We start from the raw sequence: 17,836 nt of genomic DNA, 5'->3' as shown, positions 1-17,836 counted from the left end.
TTAGTACATAGAAGGTACATAACACCTGACTTTGATGTAACAGTCTTCAAGTTAAAACAGACATCTTTTTTTTCCTTAGGTAAACTATTTGAACCTTGCCTCATTTTCTTCTTTGCAATTACAAATGTTATTTCCAAATGAAATAGAGAAATTTCTTTTATAAAGAGACTTAAGTTTGAAGTTGAGCCACAAGGTATGGTTCATCTGTAGTTATTACCTAGGTTACCGATTTTTCTTACCTGAGTCTCCATATTATTTGGACAAAACATTATAATAATTTTTTTGTAGCTAATCAGCACTTTATAAGATTATAATTATTAGACTTAATTTAATAATCAAAACTATCACTTCCAAAACCCTGTATATCCTAACATTGAAAATGACACTTCATTTTAACGTCACAGTTTCCTAAGAATTGTGACATACTGTAGTGAATAGGGTGGAGAGATGAGAAACGGACAAAACTTAGTATGATGGCCTCAGATGCTGCTGTTTATAGAGGCTACATTTTCTGAAAAACAAAAAACAAAAAACAAAACAACAACAATAAAAAAAACACACACATGGCCTAATGAAGTGTAAGGGAACTTATTGGGGCCAAGAGAGAGCCATTTGAAATTGGACTGTTGCAAACATTCTGACCTGGAATCTTGACCAGAGTGCAGCTGCTTGTCAGATTCAAGTTAACATCGGGGTGTGATGTCGTGACCTCTTCCTTTATAAAAACATACAGCCACTAGCATTCATGCAGTTAGTAAGGCTGACCCTTGGCTGCCATGGATTACATGTAGTTTCTCAGCCAAATACTCTATGTTGTAAAGTCAGCTGCCTCAGAGGATGGCTGATTAGATAGAGCAGCTAGTCCAGGAGGTGATAGCCATGGGTATTAGCATCTGCTATGATAATTGTCAGTTTTTGGCTTCCTTCTTTAAGATGGTTATGGATTTGGCAGTGCAAAAATATTGTGCTATTGGGGTGCCTGGGTGGCTCAGATGGTTAAGTGTCTGACTTCGGCTCAGGTCATGATCTCATGGTTCATGAGTTTGAGCCCCACGACAGGCTCTGTGCTGACAGCTCAGAGCCTGGAGCCTGCTTTGGATTCTTTGTCTCCCTTTCTCTCTGCCCCTTCCCCCCTCATGTACATGCTTTCTCAAAAAATAAACATTAAAAAAATTTTTAAAAATATTGTGTTATTGTCACACCAGTAAAAGCCCAAGGTGTGGTCTGCCTGACCATTCTCCCACTCATTGCTACAGTTTCAAAGTTCTGACTTTCCTGCTGCTGCTGGCCATTGGTAGTTGGCCATTTGTAACTAAAGAAGTTTTCTCACCTGTTATAGAATTCCAAGTAAAATATAGTACTTCGGGTTTCTTAGAAGTTACTGAGGTGTGACTGACATTCTATTAAAATCAGTCTCCATCCATGGTAGCACATCTGTCCATCAGTAGAGTTGTGGGGATATATGTTGGTTGGTAGAATGGAAAGGTCCATACTAAAAGCGATAGATCTGGATTATTCTGTGTCTGCTATTCACTGCTTGTGACAACCAATTCCTTTAAACTCCCTGAAACTCGGTTTTATAACATGTACAATGAGAATATGGTACCTGCCTTAAATTTTATACAGAAATTTGGTGAAGTTAAGAAGAGATGATGTATATGAGCACATTGAATATGGTTGATATCAGATATGTATTATTATGGTATAATCATTAAAGGTTTTCTACCACACACAGTGTCTCTTTCTCCTTCCATGCCCTGTCTCACGGGATCCTTTATCCAACAGCATGTTAGAGACAGTCTAATGAGGATCTTTTGAATAGAAAACAAGGATGATTATATCATTGCTGCAAGCAGCTTTTAGACTGCAGGATTCAGCTGTGGAACCAGATGGATCTGGGTTTGAATACTGGTTCATCTTCTAACTTCTTGTGTGACCCTAGACAAGTCACCAGACCTTGCTAAGGCTCATTATCTTCATTCATTTCATTTATTCATTTGTTCATGAAAAATATTTGTTTAGCATCTATTTTGTAGCAGGCACAATCCTATGTGCTAGGTATATGACAGTAAACCAAACAAATTCCTGGCCCCAAGAAGTTTATATTCTAGTGGGAGGACACCGACAATACACTAACAGAGGAACTGGCAACTTTTTCTATAAAGGGCCAGATAGTTAATTAATTCATTAAAAATTAATTAATTTTAGGCTTTACAGGCCACACATACAATTTCTTTTGCTTATTTATCTTTTTTTCCCTTTTACATCCCTTTAATAATAATAATAATAATAAAAACCATTCCTAGCTTGTGGCTATATAGAAATAGGCCAGGGCTAAATTTTGTCCTGGGTCATAGTTTGCCAACTCCTGCAAATGTATATACATATTTACATATGTATATGTAAATACATATACACACATTTATTTATGAAGAAAAATACTTCCATTAAAAAGTAGGATAAAGTAGGATAAGGACTATAAACATAAGGGTAAAGGGATGAAGAGTGCCTGGGGAGGAGGCACTGTTTGCACAGTGTGGTCAGGGAGGGGCTACTTGACAAAGCGTCATTTGAGCAGAGATATGAAGGAAGCGAGAGAAGGGTACATGAGGGTGGTAGGGGAAGTGCTTTCTGGAGAGGTAAGAATAACCACAAAACTCAGGGTAAGAGCACGGGGAATAAGCAGAGTGGTAAGAAATGAAGTCAGAGAGGTGGCAGGTGACTAGATCATATGGGGCCTAATGTATGGTAAGGCCTTTAGGGAACCACAGGGAATACTGAGCAGAAGACAAAACATGTCATGACCTGAAATTTAAACAATCACATTGGCTGCTGTGTGGAGAATAGGTTGGAGGGGAAAACCACGGAGGTCAGTAGTTGTAACACTTCACAGAAGATGGCTTAATTCATGGGGGTTGCTGGTAGAAGGGTGAGAGGCGATTAGAATCTGGAAATATTTTGAAGGAAGAGTTGCCAGGATTTGTTGATACATTACATGTGGGGTGTGAGAGAGAGATGTCAAGGGTGAGTCTGATGTTTGTGAATAATTGGAAAGATGTGAATTTAATTGCTCGGACAGAAATCTGGGAGGGAGAAGAAAGAGAGTGGTGCTGGATGTGGTAACTTCGAGATAGTCAATGGTGACTATCACCATTGGAGAAAACAGACACAAACGTTGGGAGCTCGGAGAAGTCTGGGTTTGAATGTAAATTTGGGAGTTGGTATGTATAGCCATAGGCGTGGATAAGATTTCCTAGAAAGTCAGGGCTTCCAAGGACTGAATCCTGGAAAAATTAAACATTTAGAGATCTGGGCAATGTTACTACTTCATAGGGTTTAATAAAGAATTAAAGAAATAGCATGCACTCAGCAAAAGCTAGTTTCCTCCAGTTTCTGCTCCTTTCTATAGCTGGGGCACAGAGATAGATTCTTGATCTGTTTGGCCAATTACATCTCAGGGAATTAGAAATGCACTGGTATTTATAGTTGTTTTCCTCTGTAGAGAGGCCCATGGGTAGTGTAATGCCATATGATTCTCATGGATGTCTTTAGACTAATATGGTAAGAATACAAGGTTGAAAGTCTGCTAACCTCATCAAAGTATCTGCTAATGAATGTTTTTGAAGGTTTTCAAGTCACTGGGTGAAAGATGCATTAATATGAGGTTGCAGTCAAATGACATATCAGGCATGTTTATTGAAACCAAACAGAAACAAACAAACACCCCCTTTCTCTTCTTTATCATTTAGTTACAGCCAGCTCTCTGTTACACAGGATAAGAAGGAATCCTTTTGGTGCTAATTACTTAGAATCACAAATCTCTACAGGAGATGCTTAGTGATACAGAGCATTTCCTAAAATTCTCACTCAAATGCAAAACTCTATATCCTATTTTTATATGTTGATTTGATACTTCTATATATTATTTACGGACAATATAAATAAGATCAAAAGATAAATGCTACACATTTGTTGTTCTAGAAAAGCATTCTGACAGATCAGAATGCCAGTGGAAGTGATGGGAAACCCAGGAAAGAATAACAGAGCATGGAACTGGCTTTGGCCAGCCTCCCCCTCACAGGGTCGGAACTGAGAGGGGAAAGCATGGTGGCAGTCCGGCAATGGAAGAAGAGGAGGTCTAACAACCTCCACACCAAGGAGGAGGAAATGTGCCTCCTCCCTGGAAAATGTGCCAAGTTTTTGAGGATTGCCTGTTCTTAAGGAACATAAAATAAAAATTGCAACTGGTACATAGGCACTATTTTTGTATCTCTAGCATGGTGGGTCTCACTGACAGTGATTTCCCCGTGAGGACATCTGGCAGTGCTGGAGACATTTTGGTTGTCACAACTTGAGGACTGCTACTGACACCTAGTGGGTGGAGGCCAGAGATGCTGCTAAACATCCTACATGCACAGAACAGTCGCCCAACAAAGACTTATCTGGCCTAAAATGTCAATGGCGCTGAGGTTGGGAAGCCTAAAACAATGCCCAGCTGGTATAGTAGGTACTTGATACATGCTTCATAAGGGATTTTTAAAATATCTGTCTCTCTGATAGTTTTACTTTTTCCTCCTTGTTTCTCTTTTCTCATTTACCTAATATGGAATCCAAACTATTATTTGTTGAATAAATTTGATCATCCGTATTTTTATTTAATATTACCATTTGGGTTAACTTCCTTTTCAAATTTCTCTGTATCTATATCTATATTAATTTCTTTTTCTGGCTCAGTGACTCTTCATAGTTAGGAGGATACTCAACTCTTATTTAAAGCTCAGAAAAATTCAGGGCTTAAATTAGCGACTCATATGTAATCCTTTTCCAAAAGCTTTGAGTAGAGAGAAAAAATTAGCAAGTATAAGTGAAATATTGGGGAATATTTATGTGTGTGTGTGTATATTGTGTATATATATATACACATATATCTGTACTATCTGTGTGTATATGTATGTATATACATATACATGTATATGTATACATATTTGTGCATGTGTATGTATATATATTTGTATGTATATTCATCCATATACACCTCCACATAAACATACATATGTGTATTTATATAAAACTTTAGTTTTGTATATATAAAAATAAAAATATGTATGTAAAACTATTTTTTTTACATGGAAAGCTTTTGGCGAGGTCACTAGGGAATAACTTTCTAACCTTCACCTGCTTATCTCTCAGCTGATGGGTTAGAATTTCCATAAGTGCTGCCATGCCCATTTTTACAAGGTATTACCTTTCTGAATGGGAACTGAGCTCCCAGAAATGCTGATTCAGTTTGACGAGAAACAGGCAGCAGAGAAAGAGAAATATCCTTCTTGGTGCCTCCTGGGCTGTTAGGCGGGGCCTGATGGATGAGTTAGCACCTTTCATGATTTCTGAGAGAGGGTGGGCAGACATCATGTGCCAATTTAGATAAGCAGAGTACATGAAAAAGGATTTGTAATGCTATCCATTATTGGAATCTTTCTTCTCCCTGCCTATTTGCTGGAGAAAAATAGGGTTATTTTCAACAGCTCCCTATGTGAAAGCAGGTAGCTTTCATTTCATGCACTGTTCTAGTAATAACCTCCCTTAATCATCACGAGATAATGTCCCCAATCCAATTCCAACATGCAATTTTTTGTCTTAGGAAAAGGACAGCACATAAATGCTGGATGCACCAAGAAGGGGTTATTTCAGAAGGCAATTTTTCTGCTGCTAAGTGTCCATTTATCTCTTTCAGTTTTTGGTGGAGTTAACAAGGACTAACAATCTAATGGAGTTTACCACTGGGGCCAAAAAGGCCAGGACTCAGAAGAGTTATGTTCTACCTTCCATCATTTTACTTGCTAGCAATTATAACAACATTTAAAATGTATTGAGTATCTATACCATATGAGGCATTGGCCTAATTAGTCCTTCCAACAACCCCCGTGAGTACCATTATTAGTTCCATTTGACAGAGAAGCAAGCTGGGCACCTTGATAGCCCCCTGGCCTGGAGGCTTACAGGTAGCTTGTGGCAGGACAGAATTCGAAATCAAATCTCTGCTGACAGACCCTGAGCTGTTAACAACTTTCTAATTAACCACTATGGGAACAAAACTTTAAAAAATGGGTTCTTATGAACCTAGACACAACACTCATTTTGCTCATCAGTATAAAAGGATTTCTTACTTCCTATCATAATAAAGAAACAGAAGATTGAAATCGTAGCTGGGGTTTGGCCACATGTAAAAGTGCTGACCCATTATATACAAAGGTAATATTTCTGTCCTGGTATTCATTAGGGTAATTTTGTTATACTAGGCATTTTTCTGCTTAGTGGACAAGTCAGTGTGACCAGGATTAAAGTGAAGGCTTTGTCACTTTTTTTTTTTTTTTTTTTGGTTGTTTGAGTTTGGATTTTGGTAGAGGTTCTTACAACAGTCTCTGTTTCAGAGTCTGGGGTTTCCATAAGCTATAGCCACTTTATAGCCAGCCTTTCTTTGTTTGGGCACAAGACTGTTGTTCAAAGTAATAGAAGTTTTAGGTCTTAAATAAAAGCTGGCTGATGTAATTTGATTATAATACTGTAGTTTGAAGGTAATCACTGATGCTGTGTTTGAAATTAAGTTTATGACTGGCTTTGGCTATACACTCCCAAAGGACTGATGAGCTGTTTGCTGTAATAGGCTGGGAGCCTATTAAAGGCCAGGACTACACCCAGAGATGGCCCAGTGATCATTTCTCTGGGATGGTCTGAATCAGCAGGACTTGGTCCAGGTTGTGCCACCACTGATATACCTCTGAAATTAGTTGATGCAATTGCTAGGACCACCTCACTGACCCCATCCAAGCTAGACAAAGAAGGATTCAGTTTCTTTTGGGACTCACAGGTTCTCAGAATGTGTTCACCTCCAGCAGATGTTGAATTTGGTCTGGAGTGGTGAGCAGTTGTAATCTTTGACTCTTCCCTTAAGTGCAGATTCTCTTTCCTTTTTTTCCCCCACTGAATCTTGGGAAAACAGGAGGTGGCTGGTGGTTTACCTATATTTTGTGAGTTTTTGTGTGAAGGTCTACTTTTTTGTTTTCAGCTCTACCCATGGAAACAAGACAGTGAGCCCATATGAAAGCTAATGTACTTGGCTTACTTATTTAGCCCAACCAAGCTTCAGTTTTCTTCTTTGGTGGATAATAATAGTATTCACAAAAGGTTGTCTTAAGGAGGTAAATAAAATTATTTTTGTAAGCCTCTACCACAGGGTGTGACACAAAGGAGTTACTCAATAATGATTAGTTAGCCCTTTCTCTGCCTACTCTGGTAGGAAAAGGAGGGCCATCTATGACAACTCCAATAAAAAAGAAAACCTACCAGGTCTATTTGGAGATTTGTTCTTCAACTTTGATATCAATGATTTTGGAGCGAGTGTGGGTGTGAATATAGCTTTAGGGACACACCTGTCCTTTAAAAATACAGGTCTAGACAAGAAACCAAAATAGTACTCCAGGATTATTAGAATTTTCATAATATTTATGGGAATGGTGTCTAATTAACAAATGTTATCTATTTTGTAAATGAAATCTCCTCACCCCAATCTATTTCTCTTGTTCTTTTTAGTAATAGAAGTCCTTGAGTCTTATGTGTCTCGCCAGCTACGGACTACATTTCCCAGTCTCCTTTGCATTTAAATGGTGTCATGTGACTAAATTCTGGCTAATAGGATAGTAGCAGAAGTGACATCTGCAATTTTCAGGTCATAACTTTAAAATAGAACTGTTTGGCCTCCACTTATCCTCCCCTTCCTACACTGGAATGCAGATGTTGTGGCAGTGAGCTGTCTTTGACCATCCTACCAGAAGCATCACTTAGGGAGCAGCAAAGCAAGACAGAAAGAAACAGGGAGGGTCTCTCGATCATCTCATGGGATGTTGCTTCTCTTTCTCCCTTGAATGTCTCCTAGCTAGGATTGTTATGGGTGTGAGAGAAATGAATGTTCTAATCTTGTTTAAGCCACTGCGGTTATAGAATCTTTTAAAGCATCAAAATCAGTATGCTAATTATTGCATCACCTTATAGGGATGAACCTTTGCATAACCAACTTTATGAGATTTTTTTCTTTGATTTGCAAAATTACTCATTGTTACCTTGCATTTCAGGTAGTTAGCCAGTAAAAATAGAAAAATAGATCAGCTTTGCATCTAGTGATTGAAGAAGTTACATGTTTCTAAATCATCTACCAAATCTGACATGGTTTATATTGATGTTAGCTAGTTAATGCTCAATGGCTAAGGTTTACAATGATAAAAGAAAGATCTTTTATTTTTTAACTATGACTGATTAAAATGAATAGCTTTGGAACTCTAACAGATACTATTAAGTATATGTAGTTGATGACTTTAATTAGGTAATGTTGACTGCAGTGTGTTGGTCATATGTAATGGGCAGATAAGTTATTATTGATGGATCAGAGGTTAAAGATATTTTATCTTTATAGATACTTTGCTTTATGATAATATCAAACTCTATTTTGTCATAAAATTGAGAATATGCAGTCTAGTAGAAGGTGGGTTGATTTTTGTGTTTTATTTTTAAAACTAGGGGTCTGATAAATTTCATCAAACATTTAACACACTTTTTTTAAGCACTTAACACATGTCAGGCACATTTTACTCACCAAACTGAAATAAATCTATATAATAAAAAAAGATGAAGAATACTTCTACGCACAGACATAGGACATGAATTGCCTTACAATCAGCCTTGCCAACAGGCATGTGTATAATAAGGAAGATCTAACCCACTAGTGCAAACAATCACATGCTGTGGGTAAGCATGCCAGAGAATTAAAGGGCATTTGGCATACAACAAACACTCAGTTTGGCCTAAGCCAGATCTATTGCCTCTAATCCTGAGCATTTAAGAACAGGAGGAACAATGCGACACAGCAGCTTCAAGCAGAGAGGCAGAGAGCTAGCCCAGCAGTGACATTGAAACAAGTGTCACTTGGCTCTGATAATTGGAACAGAGCAGATGTTTAGAAAAGCTGAATAATTTATAGTTACATGCGAGCAGCTTTTGCATGGGTGAATCTCATCTCCTAATATAACTCTGTAAATATTAATAATTATATTATGGGCAGATGATACTATCATGAGTTGAAACTGCCATGTAGGCAGATAATGTTAGAAGATAATCATTTAGTAGATAAGCAAATGCTCTTCATCAGAACAATATTTTGTAAATTAAAGCTTTCATTTTCCATGAAAAATAAGAAGCCAAACTGGTTTTCAGAGAATCAGCCCCTTTCATGGGCAGGTTACAAACAAGGTTTTCAAATGAATGCAAATAAATGCATGGTCTGGAGGTTGGTGTGGTATGGTAGACTGGTTAGTTATGGGCTTCTTGAGTGCTCTGGTAGGACAGAAGCTGGGTGTGTGGTTTTTAATTAGAGCCTGTAGAGAGCCTTGTCGTACATGATAAATACTTAATAAGAGCTAAATATTTTTTTTAACTTAAAAATTTTAATGCTTATTTATTTTTTGAGAGAGAAAGGGGGGGGCAGAGAGAGAGGGAGATACAGAATCCGAGGCAGGCTCCAGGCTCTGAGCTGTCAGTGCAGAGCCTGACGTGGGGCTCAAACTCACGAACCATGAGATCATGACCTGAGCTGAAGTCAGATGTTTAACTGACTGAGCCACCCAGGCACCCTGAGCTAAATAGTTTTAATAATAATTCAAATCGACCTCTACATACATAGGTGCCATGAGGTGCCTTAGCCAGGACATGGCAAATTCGCTGCAAATGTGCTTATCCATGATTTTGGAAAGCTTTTTTTTCTTTAAAAAAAAAGTTGTAGGGGAAAATATTTTTAGTGAATAAATTACTTGTTACCATATTATGAAATGGCAAAACATATTCAATGATGTATGCAGCCATTGACTCTCTCTGTTCAGAAATAATTACTGGCTTTATGCCTTGTAACCCTTAACATTTATTTCCAACAGTATTATAGAGCAGCCACTATATTTTCAACTTTCTATCCACTTCATTTTTGCTTTGCTTCTAGTATTAATTGTTCATATTTGCTACCAAGAACAGGACTCTATTATTTGAAGACCAATAAATATAAATTCCAATCTTAATATAACATAGAATAACCAACAAGGACCAGTTAGCCTGGGGTGGTCTAAATGGGCTAAGTGACACTTAGCTTGTGGCAGACAAAAGATGCATTCCAAGGGGTGTATGTGGAAGCTTTCTGAGCTGATAAATTTAGTCATAGATCTGGGGTGGGGGACAATCTTGGAGAATGGGGAAACCTAGGCCCTTTGGTAGCATATTATACAAAGAATTTCTGCCTTTGAACATTCTTTGTGACAATTACTCCTCTCCCACTTTCTCCTTTGTTCATTTGCTCCTTTGTTCCTTCATTACTCATGTCAACACAGCCAAAGATTTATGACGTCCATGCTAGTAGTTTTAAATTTGTATTTCAAGTTACTGAATATTGTTTTAAATGAAATAATGTAAAATCACTTTGAAAAGTTAAAGGATCTAAAGAGAAGTAAACATAACTAAAAATTTGCTTTGAGGCACTTATGATCTCAATCTCCTTTACTTAAGACAAAGATGGGTTCGATGTGGCAGGCTCTCTATAAATCTTCATTGAAATGAATCACGAATGAACCGAGTGAGTCCTGGTGGAATGGGTCTGGGGTCAGAAAGATCTATGTGTGACTCATGGCTTGTCTGCTACTAGATTTATAGCTTTCTGTGCTTTAGTGTCCTTACATGTAAAATAATGCTAATTAGACTTTCCTCAGAGAATTGTTTTTCTCAGAGTAATGCTCAGAGTATATAATATATGCTGCATAAAGGGTAGCTGTTATTATTGAATTGCAGTGGAGTGGTGTTATTCTAATCTACTTTTAGACTATCACAACACTGGTGGGGGTGGGGGTGTTTATGCTGAGTAATCATTTAACCCTATTTTTACTAAGCTATGGATGAGATTGGCAGGTGTGAATCACAGAGGATGCTGGGAAGTGGGGGATAAGGAAATAAAGGAGCATAGGAAAGAGGGGAAAGATGAGAAAGTGAAGTGAGGGTGAGGTGTTACAACACGTCATCAACAATGGCCTCAAAAACCACTGTCATGTGACTTTGCCCTTGACTCAAGATAGTTGGGTGGTTATCCTTTTTTATTTTTTAAAGAATTTCAAGGCTTTAATTTTTACTTCATTAATGTTCAAGTCATTGTCTAGTCTTTAGCTGGACCCTTTAATAGATGGTATTTTCAAGTCTGACCATCCATCCATCCATCATCCATCATCCATATTTTCCCATTCATTCATTTTTTAAGCTACATAATCACAGGTATTCCTATTATGTGCTAGGCATTGTACTAGGCTTTTTTTTTTGATGGGGTTTGGGGGTTAGATTTCTTCCTCTTTTTTTGCTGGAAATTTGATTTATTTTGCTGTTTTTGTTACATTAAAAAATCTCCTGAGTTAAAAATAATCACAATATCTGGGAAATTAAAAACAACAACAGATGAACTATTGCAAATCTGATAAACCAATTTAGTCAAATATGGAAAGTGAAAAACATGCTTGAATGCTTTTGACTCATATAATTGCTTCAGAATAATTTCTTAAGTGTTTCTAGGCAACAGCAAATTTAAGAAGAAGAAACAAATGGTGGGTTTCTCTCTCTCTCCCTCTCTCTTTTTTTGTGTGCCTTTCCCCCCTTTCTCTTCTCTCTCTCACATTGTCACAAGAGCAGCTTGTGCCTCTCCCACAATATGATGTTAGATATGGCTTGTTGGGTCAGAATGTGACATTTTTCATGCAGCATTCCTCACTGTGTTGGATGAGACATCAGTTTCATTAAGGTACATTTGGCCTGCACAGGTAGATGAGAGCATTAGGTAGGGGGTTGAATTTGGATAGAAATCACAGCGAGCTGAACTTTGATAAACTATAACCAGCATCAACATCATTTAGCCTTTATATTTCTCCATCGATCCTTTGGGTTCTGTTTTTGAAATTGAATCTTGCCTGCTATTTTTTGAGTTAAAAGAGTAGATTACTGCTTTATATGATCTTGAGCAGAGTGCATTTCCTAATATTGCATCTCCATTTGTAGTGGCACTTCCCTTATGTGGGATGGTGGCAGCTGCAGTAATGACCCGCTCCTCAGATTTTCTCATGACATACAATCACACAGAAATCCAATCTTTCCTGCATCTTCATATTAGTACCTTATGGGGCAGGCAGTGTCTACCATTTGGAGACAAATTAAAGCTCATTAAAGAAAGGCAGAGGGTCAGAAGGGTACTTTGGAATATTAAAAAAAAAATCCTTACTAGAGAACATTTAATCATAAGTAGATAATCCTTCTCAAAGGGAGGCAGTGCATTTATATCATTCTCCCTGGCAGTTAACCTTTTGCATTTTATGCTTATGACATTTCTGTCAGGCACTCTGTGTGCTCCAATTAAAGTCAGAGGTCTTTGGACATAGTTCAAAAAGTAGCAAGCCTCTGGAGGGCAACTTGATGCAAGGCATTTTGGCAGAGGGAGGACAGCTGGGAAGCCACATAGGAAAGAGGAATCTAGAATGTGAACGACACAGCTCCTTTGGATGCTTCTGAGGGTGTTTGGAGGGGGGGCTCATTATGGGTGTTGGCTATTGGATGGAGGAAAGCAAAAGACGTGACAAAACAGGAATTCTAAGCCAGCCTATAAATTTGTACACATGGGTGTCTGGACTGAGAGGTCGGTGCTGGATTTGCACCTGTGCCTACAATCAGGTAGTAAATGGTTCAGTGGTCACAGTAAGAACAGGGCTCATTTGGGAGGCAAACTGAAACTCTGTTTAAGCAAAGCAATTCAGAAGGAGATGTTCAGTATCATTTTACTCCTGGGAACATTTCCTCCTAAGGCACAGGCAAAATACCCACTAATATTGTTCCAAAGCTAAGAATGTGACTCAGAGACAAAAACCATGGAAACCTACTTATTTTCTGAAACGTTGCTGTTCTGAAAGAAAAGATGAGAGGATGAATAAGCAGACATGTTTTACTTAAAGGTTATGTGTGAGTCAGGGAAGCTTTGAGTTTTTAATATGGCAGAGAGTCATATGAGTATCTATGCATATAAGAGAGTGAAATCATTACATGGGTTGGAAATTAAAAGTGCTGTAAAAGGGTAGCATTTATAGGATTTAACTTTTATAAAAATTTTCTACAGGATCTGAGGCATAATTTATTTTTATGATTAAGACATTTAATTAGATTTTAAATCCTGAGTCCTAATTTTTTAGCTGTATGCGATGGGGCAAGTTAGCATCTACAAATGTCATTTTTCTCACCTATTAAGTGTTAATCTACCTCATAGCATGGTTGTGAGAATTCAGTGAGATAATCTATATGAAATGTTGAACACAGTGCCTGGTCTATAACACATGCTCTGTAAAAATTAACCAGTATTGTGAGTGTTTTAGTCTTCAAGTCATAAAGAAAACCCATCCATTATTTCCAAATGGAAAGAATTCTAATTGCGTGGTAATCTCAGTTTACTCAAAGGAAAAGATTCTTTGTACTGGCATAAAGAAATGAGACATCTTGGCCAAGAGATAAAAATCCCCAGATAAAATTCCAGGCAGTGTCCTTCTTCTAATTATTTTTGACTCCTAATAAGGACTAGGGTCTAATATTTTTTGAACACCTACCATGTGTCAGGTACTCTCCAAGCTGATCACTCATGAAGTCCTGTGAAGTCACTATAATTGTCCCACTATTACAGACAAGGAAACTGAGGCCCAAAGAGATGAGAGAACATGTCAGGCTTATAGGTACTGTGGTTGACAGAGCAGGGATTTGAATGCCAAAGGCCATGCTCTTTCAGTTCCTCTCAGAAGACTGGGAGTGGTAGTAGGAATGAAAACTTCAGGAGCAGTCTGGCCCTGCTGCAGACTCTGAGGTAATAGCAGCGTTTCTATTTTGATGTTCCCGTTAAAATCTTATCCTCTAGCTGAGAGGCCTGGCAGGTGGCAAATGTCACCCTTGAGCAGGCACCTAAGTCAAGTGATAAACAGTCATTCAGGGTTTGGGATGCTTTCCCTGCTTAGGGAAGAAGGGTGGCTCTGTCTAGTTCAATTCCATCCTTTGACTTGGTTGCCTCTTGGAGCTAATGGGAAAATGTACTTTCTTTAGCTGGTAATAAAAGCTTCTTAAGCACTGCGGGTAGCTGTTTTGGAGAAACACTGCATTTAAAAACATGCACCTGATTATTTAGCAGTTGTAGAAATATCTGAGAAGAAAATGTTCAGTTATCAGGTAAAGCTGCTTTGGCGACATGATTTCTTTAATGCTGGGCAGTAGTGGAGGCTGTTTAATACAGACAAGGCACAGATATTATTTTGTCTCTGTATGTTGCTTCAGAACATTCTGTTCCCTGCACATTTTAAACGAGATAAACAGCCTTCGTGCATCACAACAATGCAAATTCACGATACGAACTCTTTGCAAATACATTTTTTTTAGGACCATTCCTTAAACAGAGGAACTTGCTACGAGGTATTAGATGTTTTACTATTTCCAGAACATGTACACCCACAGCTCTCCGTTAGTTTTATAGCAGGAGAGCACTGAATGGGACTTACTTTGAGGCCCAAGTTTACCTTTAATGGCTCTGTGACCTTAATTAAGTCCCTTATCCTCTCTGAGCCTATTTCCTCCTCTATGCAATGGAGGTGTTAATGCTTTCCTTCTAGGATTGCTGTGAGAATGAAATGACTTAATGGAAGTGCAAGTGCTTTGTCAATGGCACAAGGCCATTTAAAAATAAATCATTCCTGTTATTTATATTTGGGGGTTAAAATCATTTCGTGCTAATAAAGGAGCACTTATGGTTAATGACATCCTGAAGATCTAAAACAAAGTTGTAGTGAAGTCACGGGGATGAAAGCACAGCATAGGGAATCCATTCAATAATATTGCAGTGACATTGTACGGTGACAGGTGGTGACTGTACATGTTGTGGTGAGCATTGTGTAATGTAGAGAACTGTCGAATCACTATTTTGTATACCTGAAACTAATGTAACATTATACGTCAACAGTACTTCAATTAAAACAGGAAAAAAAAAACTCATCAGAAGATGCCAGAATTGTGTAATGTGAGAGCAACATGAAAGAAGATCCGGAGAGTGCTAGGAGCTCTTTGGAGAAAGGAGAACCAAGGGTCAGAACATGTTTTAAAGACTTCCTGTAAGAGATAATAGGTTTTTGGACCATAGTGTGTGGTCTAAAATGCTGTGTGGCATCACTTTATAGGTAGCATAGGGTAGTCATGAGTTTCTGATCCACCACTTTGTAATTATGTGAATTCTTTACCCCTTATGTGCCAAAAGTGAAGATAATGACAATGCATCACAGGGTTATGAAGGTTAGATGGGATGATAATCTGTAAAGTACCTGGCAGGTAATATGGCTGGTAAATATGGTTTGTCTTCTTCTTCCTGCTCCTCTTCCTCCTCCTTTTTTTTTTTTTTTTTGGTCAGATAGGAACTCTAACTAGGGAAGCCATGGTCGGTACCACTAGAAACTTATGTGCTTCTCAGAGCATTCAGGCAAGGTCTGAAAGCAATCAGTAGAACCCTAGTAAATTCTCTGGGATTACTTACAGTGCTGCCCAAACTTGTTAATGGCGTCTGAGTCTGTTAGCCACTTCAGTTATCATCAAGTGCAGAAAAAGTTGTAGGTATTCAGTATGGGCAAAGACTCTTAAATAAGAGGGGGCTCTGAAGAGAAGCAGGGATATGTCTGCAGAGCTCAGGGTATGCAGGGATTAAATTCAGAACTCCTTCAGAGATAAGGGTTCTGTGCTAAGGATGAGAAAGTAATCATCAGCTAAGCCAGACTTTGGTAAGAAGCTCTTGCTAAGGGACGCCTGACAAAGGATCAAGTTTTCCCAACTGTAGAGTTGATTTATTGAGTTATTTTTAAGGAATTGTTATCTACCATTCAGAAACACTTCACATCTTTGAGCAAACAACCGAGGGGTTTATAAATATAAACACTTCAATGATTACAATATAACTTTTAAAGAATTGTTAATTTAAAGAAAATCTGAATAAGGATGAGTAGTCAGTGATTTTAGCTATTAAATGTACAAACGTGTGAAATTAGGCAAGTAACGTGAGAAACAGTTAAAAAAAGGAAGCTTTTTTCCATGCTGTCAATTTGAAGGCCTAATGCAATCTGTCTGTATAGTGTGGTGAGGATGGGCAAAATGTAGTTGTACAGCTAGTGTATATTTTTACCTTTCAGGTCTTTCCTATAGTTCTCACTAAAGAGGACAAATTCACAGTGAGTGAGATTTTGAAAGCTACCTATATTTATTTCAAAGATCCATAGGCTTTAAATTATTGTCATTATTATACCACAAGAAATTCCATCTTTTTTCTGTGTGTAGGTTAGAAAATGATTCTGACATTTCCCACATCTCTTTCTTTCATGCTATCTATATTTTGTGATAATACTAATAACCCCATCTTCCATTCGAGCTTTTCAATATATATATATTTTTCATGTTCATCACTTTTTAAGCCAAGGCAATTTAAAAGCTTTACTTGTTATATCACAAGTTGCTGACTTGGTACTGATTGTGGGTGATGGGCAGGGAAGGACATTGAGAAGTGAAGTCAACATCTGGGACCAAATAATTGGGAAGGTAGAAGAGAGAAAATGCTAGTGAAGTATTCCTACAGTGTCTTCTCTTCCAAAACATGGTTGTGACTGGGGAGAGCCCGGGAGAAGGGTGATGGACACACAGTGTAAACACATCCAGAGAACTGTCACCTGTTCTAAGGTGAGAGTAGGGGTTGGGGCTGTGAATAAGGACTGTTTTTTGACTACCCCTTATGTGCCAGTTGGTGCTAATAGCTTAGCACATATATTTTTAATTTGCTCAACAAGTGTAAAAGATAGATATTGTTACTACCATTTTGTAGATGAGGAAATAGGCTTGGAGAGCTTTGGGTAAGTCACCAATATGTATTTAAAAAATAAATCATGTGTTGCTATGTGTAGGTGGCATTTACAGTGAAATTTCTGTCATCTTCTGGTGTTGCCTTAGTCTTTATTAGAAATCCAAATGAAGATGTGATTATGCCCTTAAAAATAAGAATGGATCTTATACATGCAACTTGGGCAAAGTCAAAATAAAGGGAGTTATGGAGTAGGTCAGTGAGGGCTGTACCTGAGGATGCTTTGTTCTAGAACCTGGATCTGGTGCTGGTCTTGTTGATTCTGCTTCTTCATCTCTTCCTGTTCTTTTCCGCTGCTGACTCCATCTAGAAGCCATTTCTCCCTTAAGGCCTTTTTCTGATATCAGGAAACATAAAGATGTTCTTAATCAATAATTTCCTAAATCTCTAACTACTTTGAAATCTTATGAATATTAATAGTGAACATAGTAAAGAGAAATGTTTTTTTTTTTCTCACTGCGTTACCTGAATAAATCTGGTGTTTTCCTTCATTGCACCCTTTGTAACCCCCTTCCAAAGCCAGTTTTATGTATCTAAATCCTGTTTATCCTACACGTTCTAGAGTAGGTTCTTCCTTCTCTGTGAAAATCTCTGTCCTTCCCCCATCCTCACCCTCAGAGAGCTCTCTTTCTTCAGAATCATGCAGCACTCTGCTTACCTACACTGTATGTCTAGCAGTTGTACAGAGATCTTATCACGTGATGTCTAACTATTACTTATTTGATTAATGGGTGTACATCTTGTGTCTTTGAAGTAAAAGGCTCCTTCCTTGAAGCCATTTTTTTATTCATCCCAATGACAGTGTACAGA

At 38.0% G+C, this 17,836-nt stretch overlaps 1 protein-coding gene across 1 annotated transcript in view; it reads right to left on the bottom strand.

Moving 5' to 3' along the window:
• The window catches only part of PALMD (palmdelphin), a 49,381-nt gene that overhangs the window by 8,366 nt on the left and 23,179 nt on the right, over positions 1 to 17,836 (bottom strand). Inside the window, exon 3 of the mRNA XM_015073831.3 lies at positions 17,239 to 17,363. Coding sequence (XP_014929317.1) covers positions 17,239 to 17,363 — 125 coding nt within the window. The remainder of the gene's footprint in view (positions 1 to 17,238; positions 17,364 to 17,836) is intronic.

This window comes from Acinonyx jubatus, chromosome C1 (assembly GCF_027475565.1).
Source record: "Acinonyx jubatus isolate Ajub_Pintada_27869175 chromosome C1, VMU_Ajub_asm_v1.0, whole genome shotgun sequence".
NCBI lineage: Eukaryota > Metazoa > Chordata > Mammalia > Carnivora > Felidae > Acinonyx > Acinonyx jubatus.
Note: the sequence above shows the minus strand (reverse complement) of the source record. Positions and strands in the feature narration are given on the sequence as shown.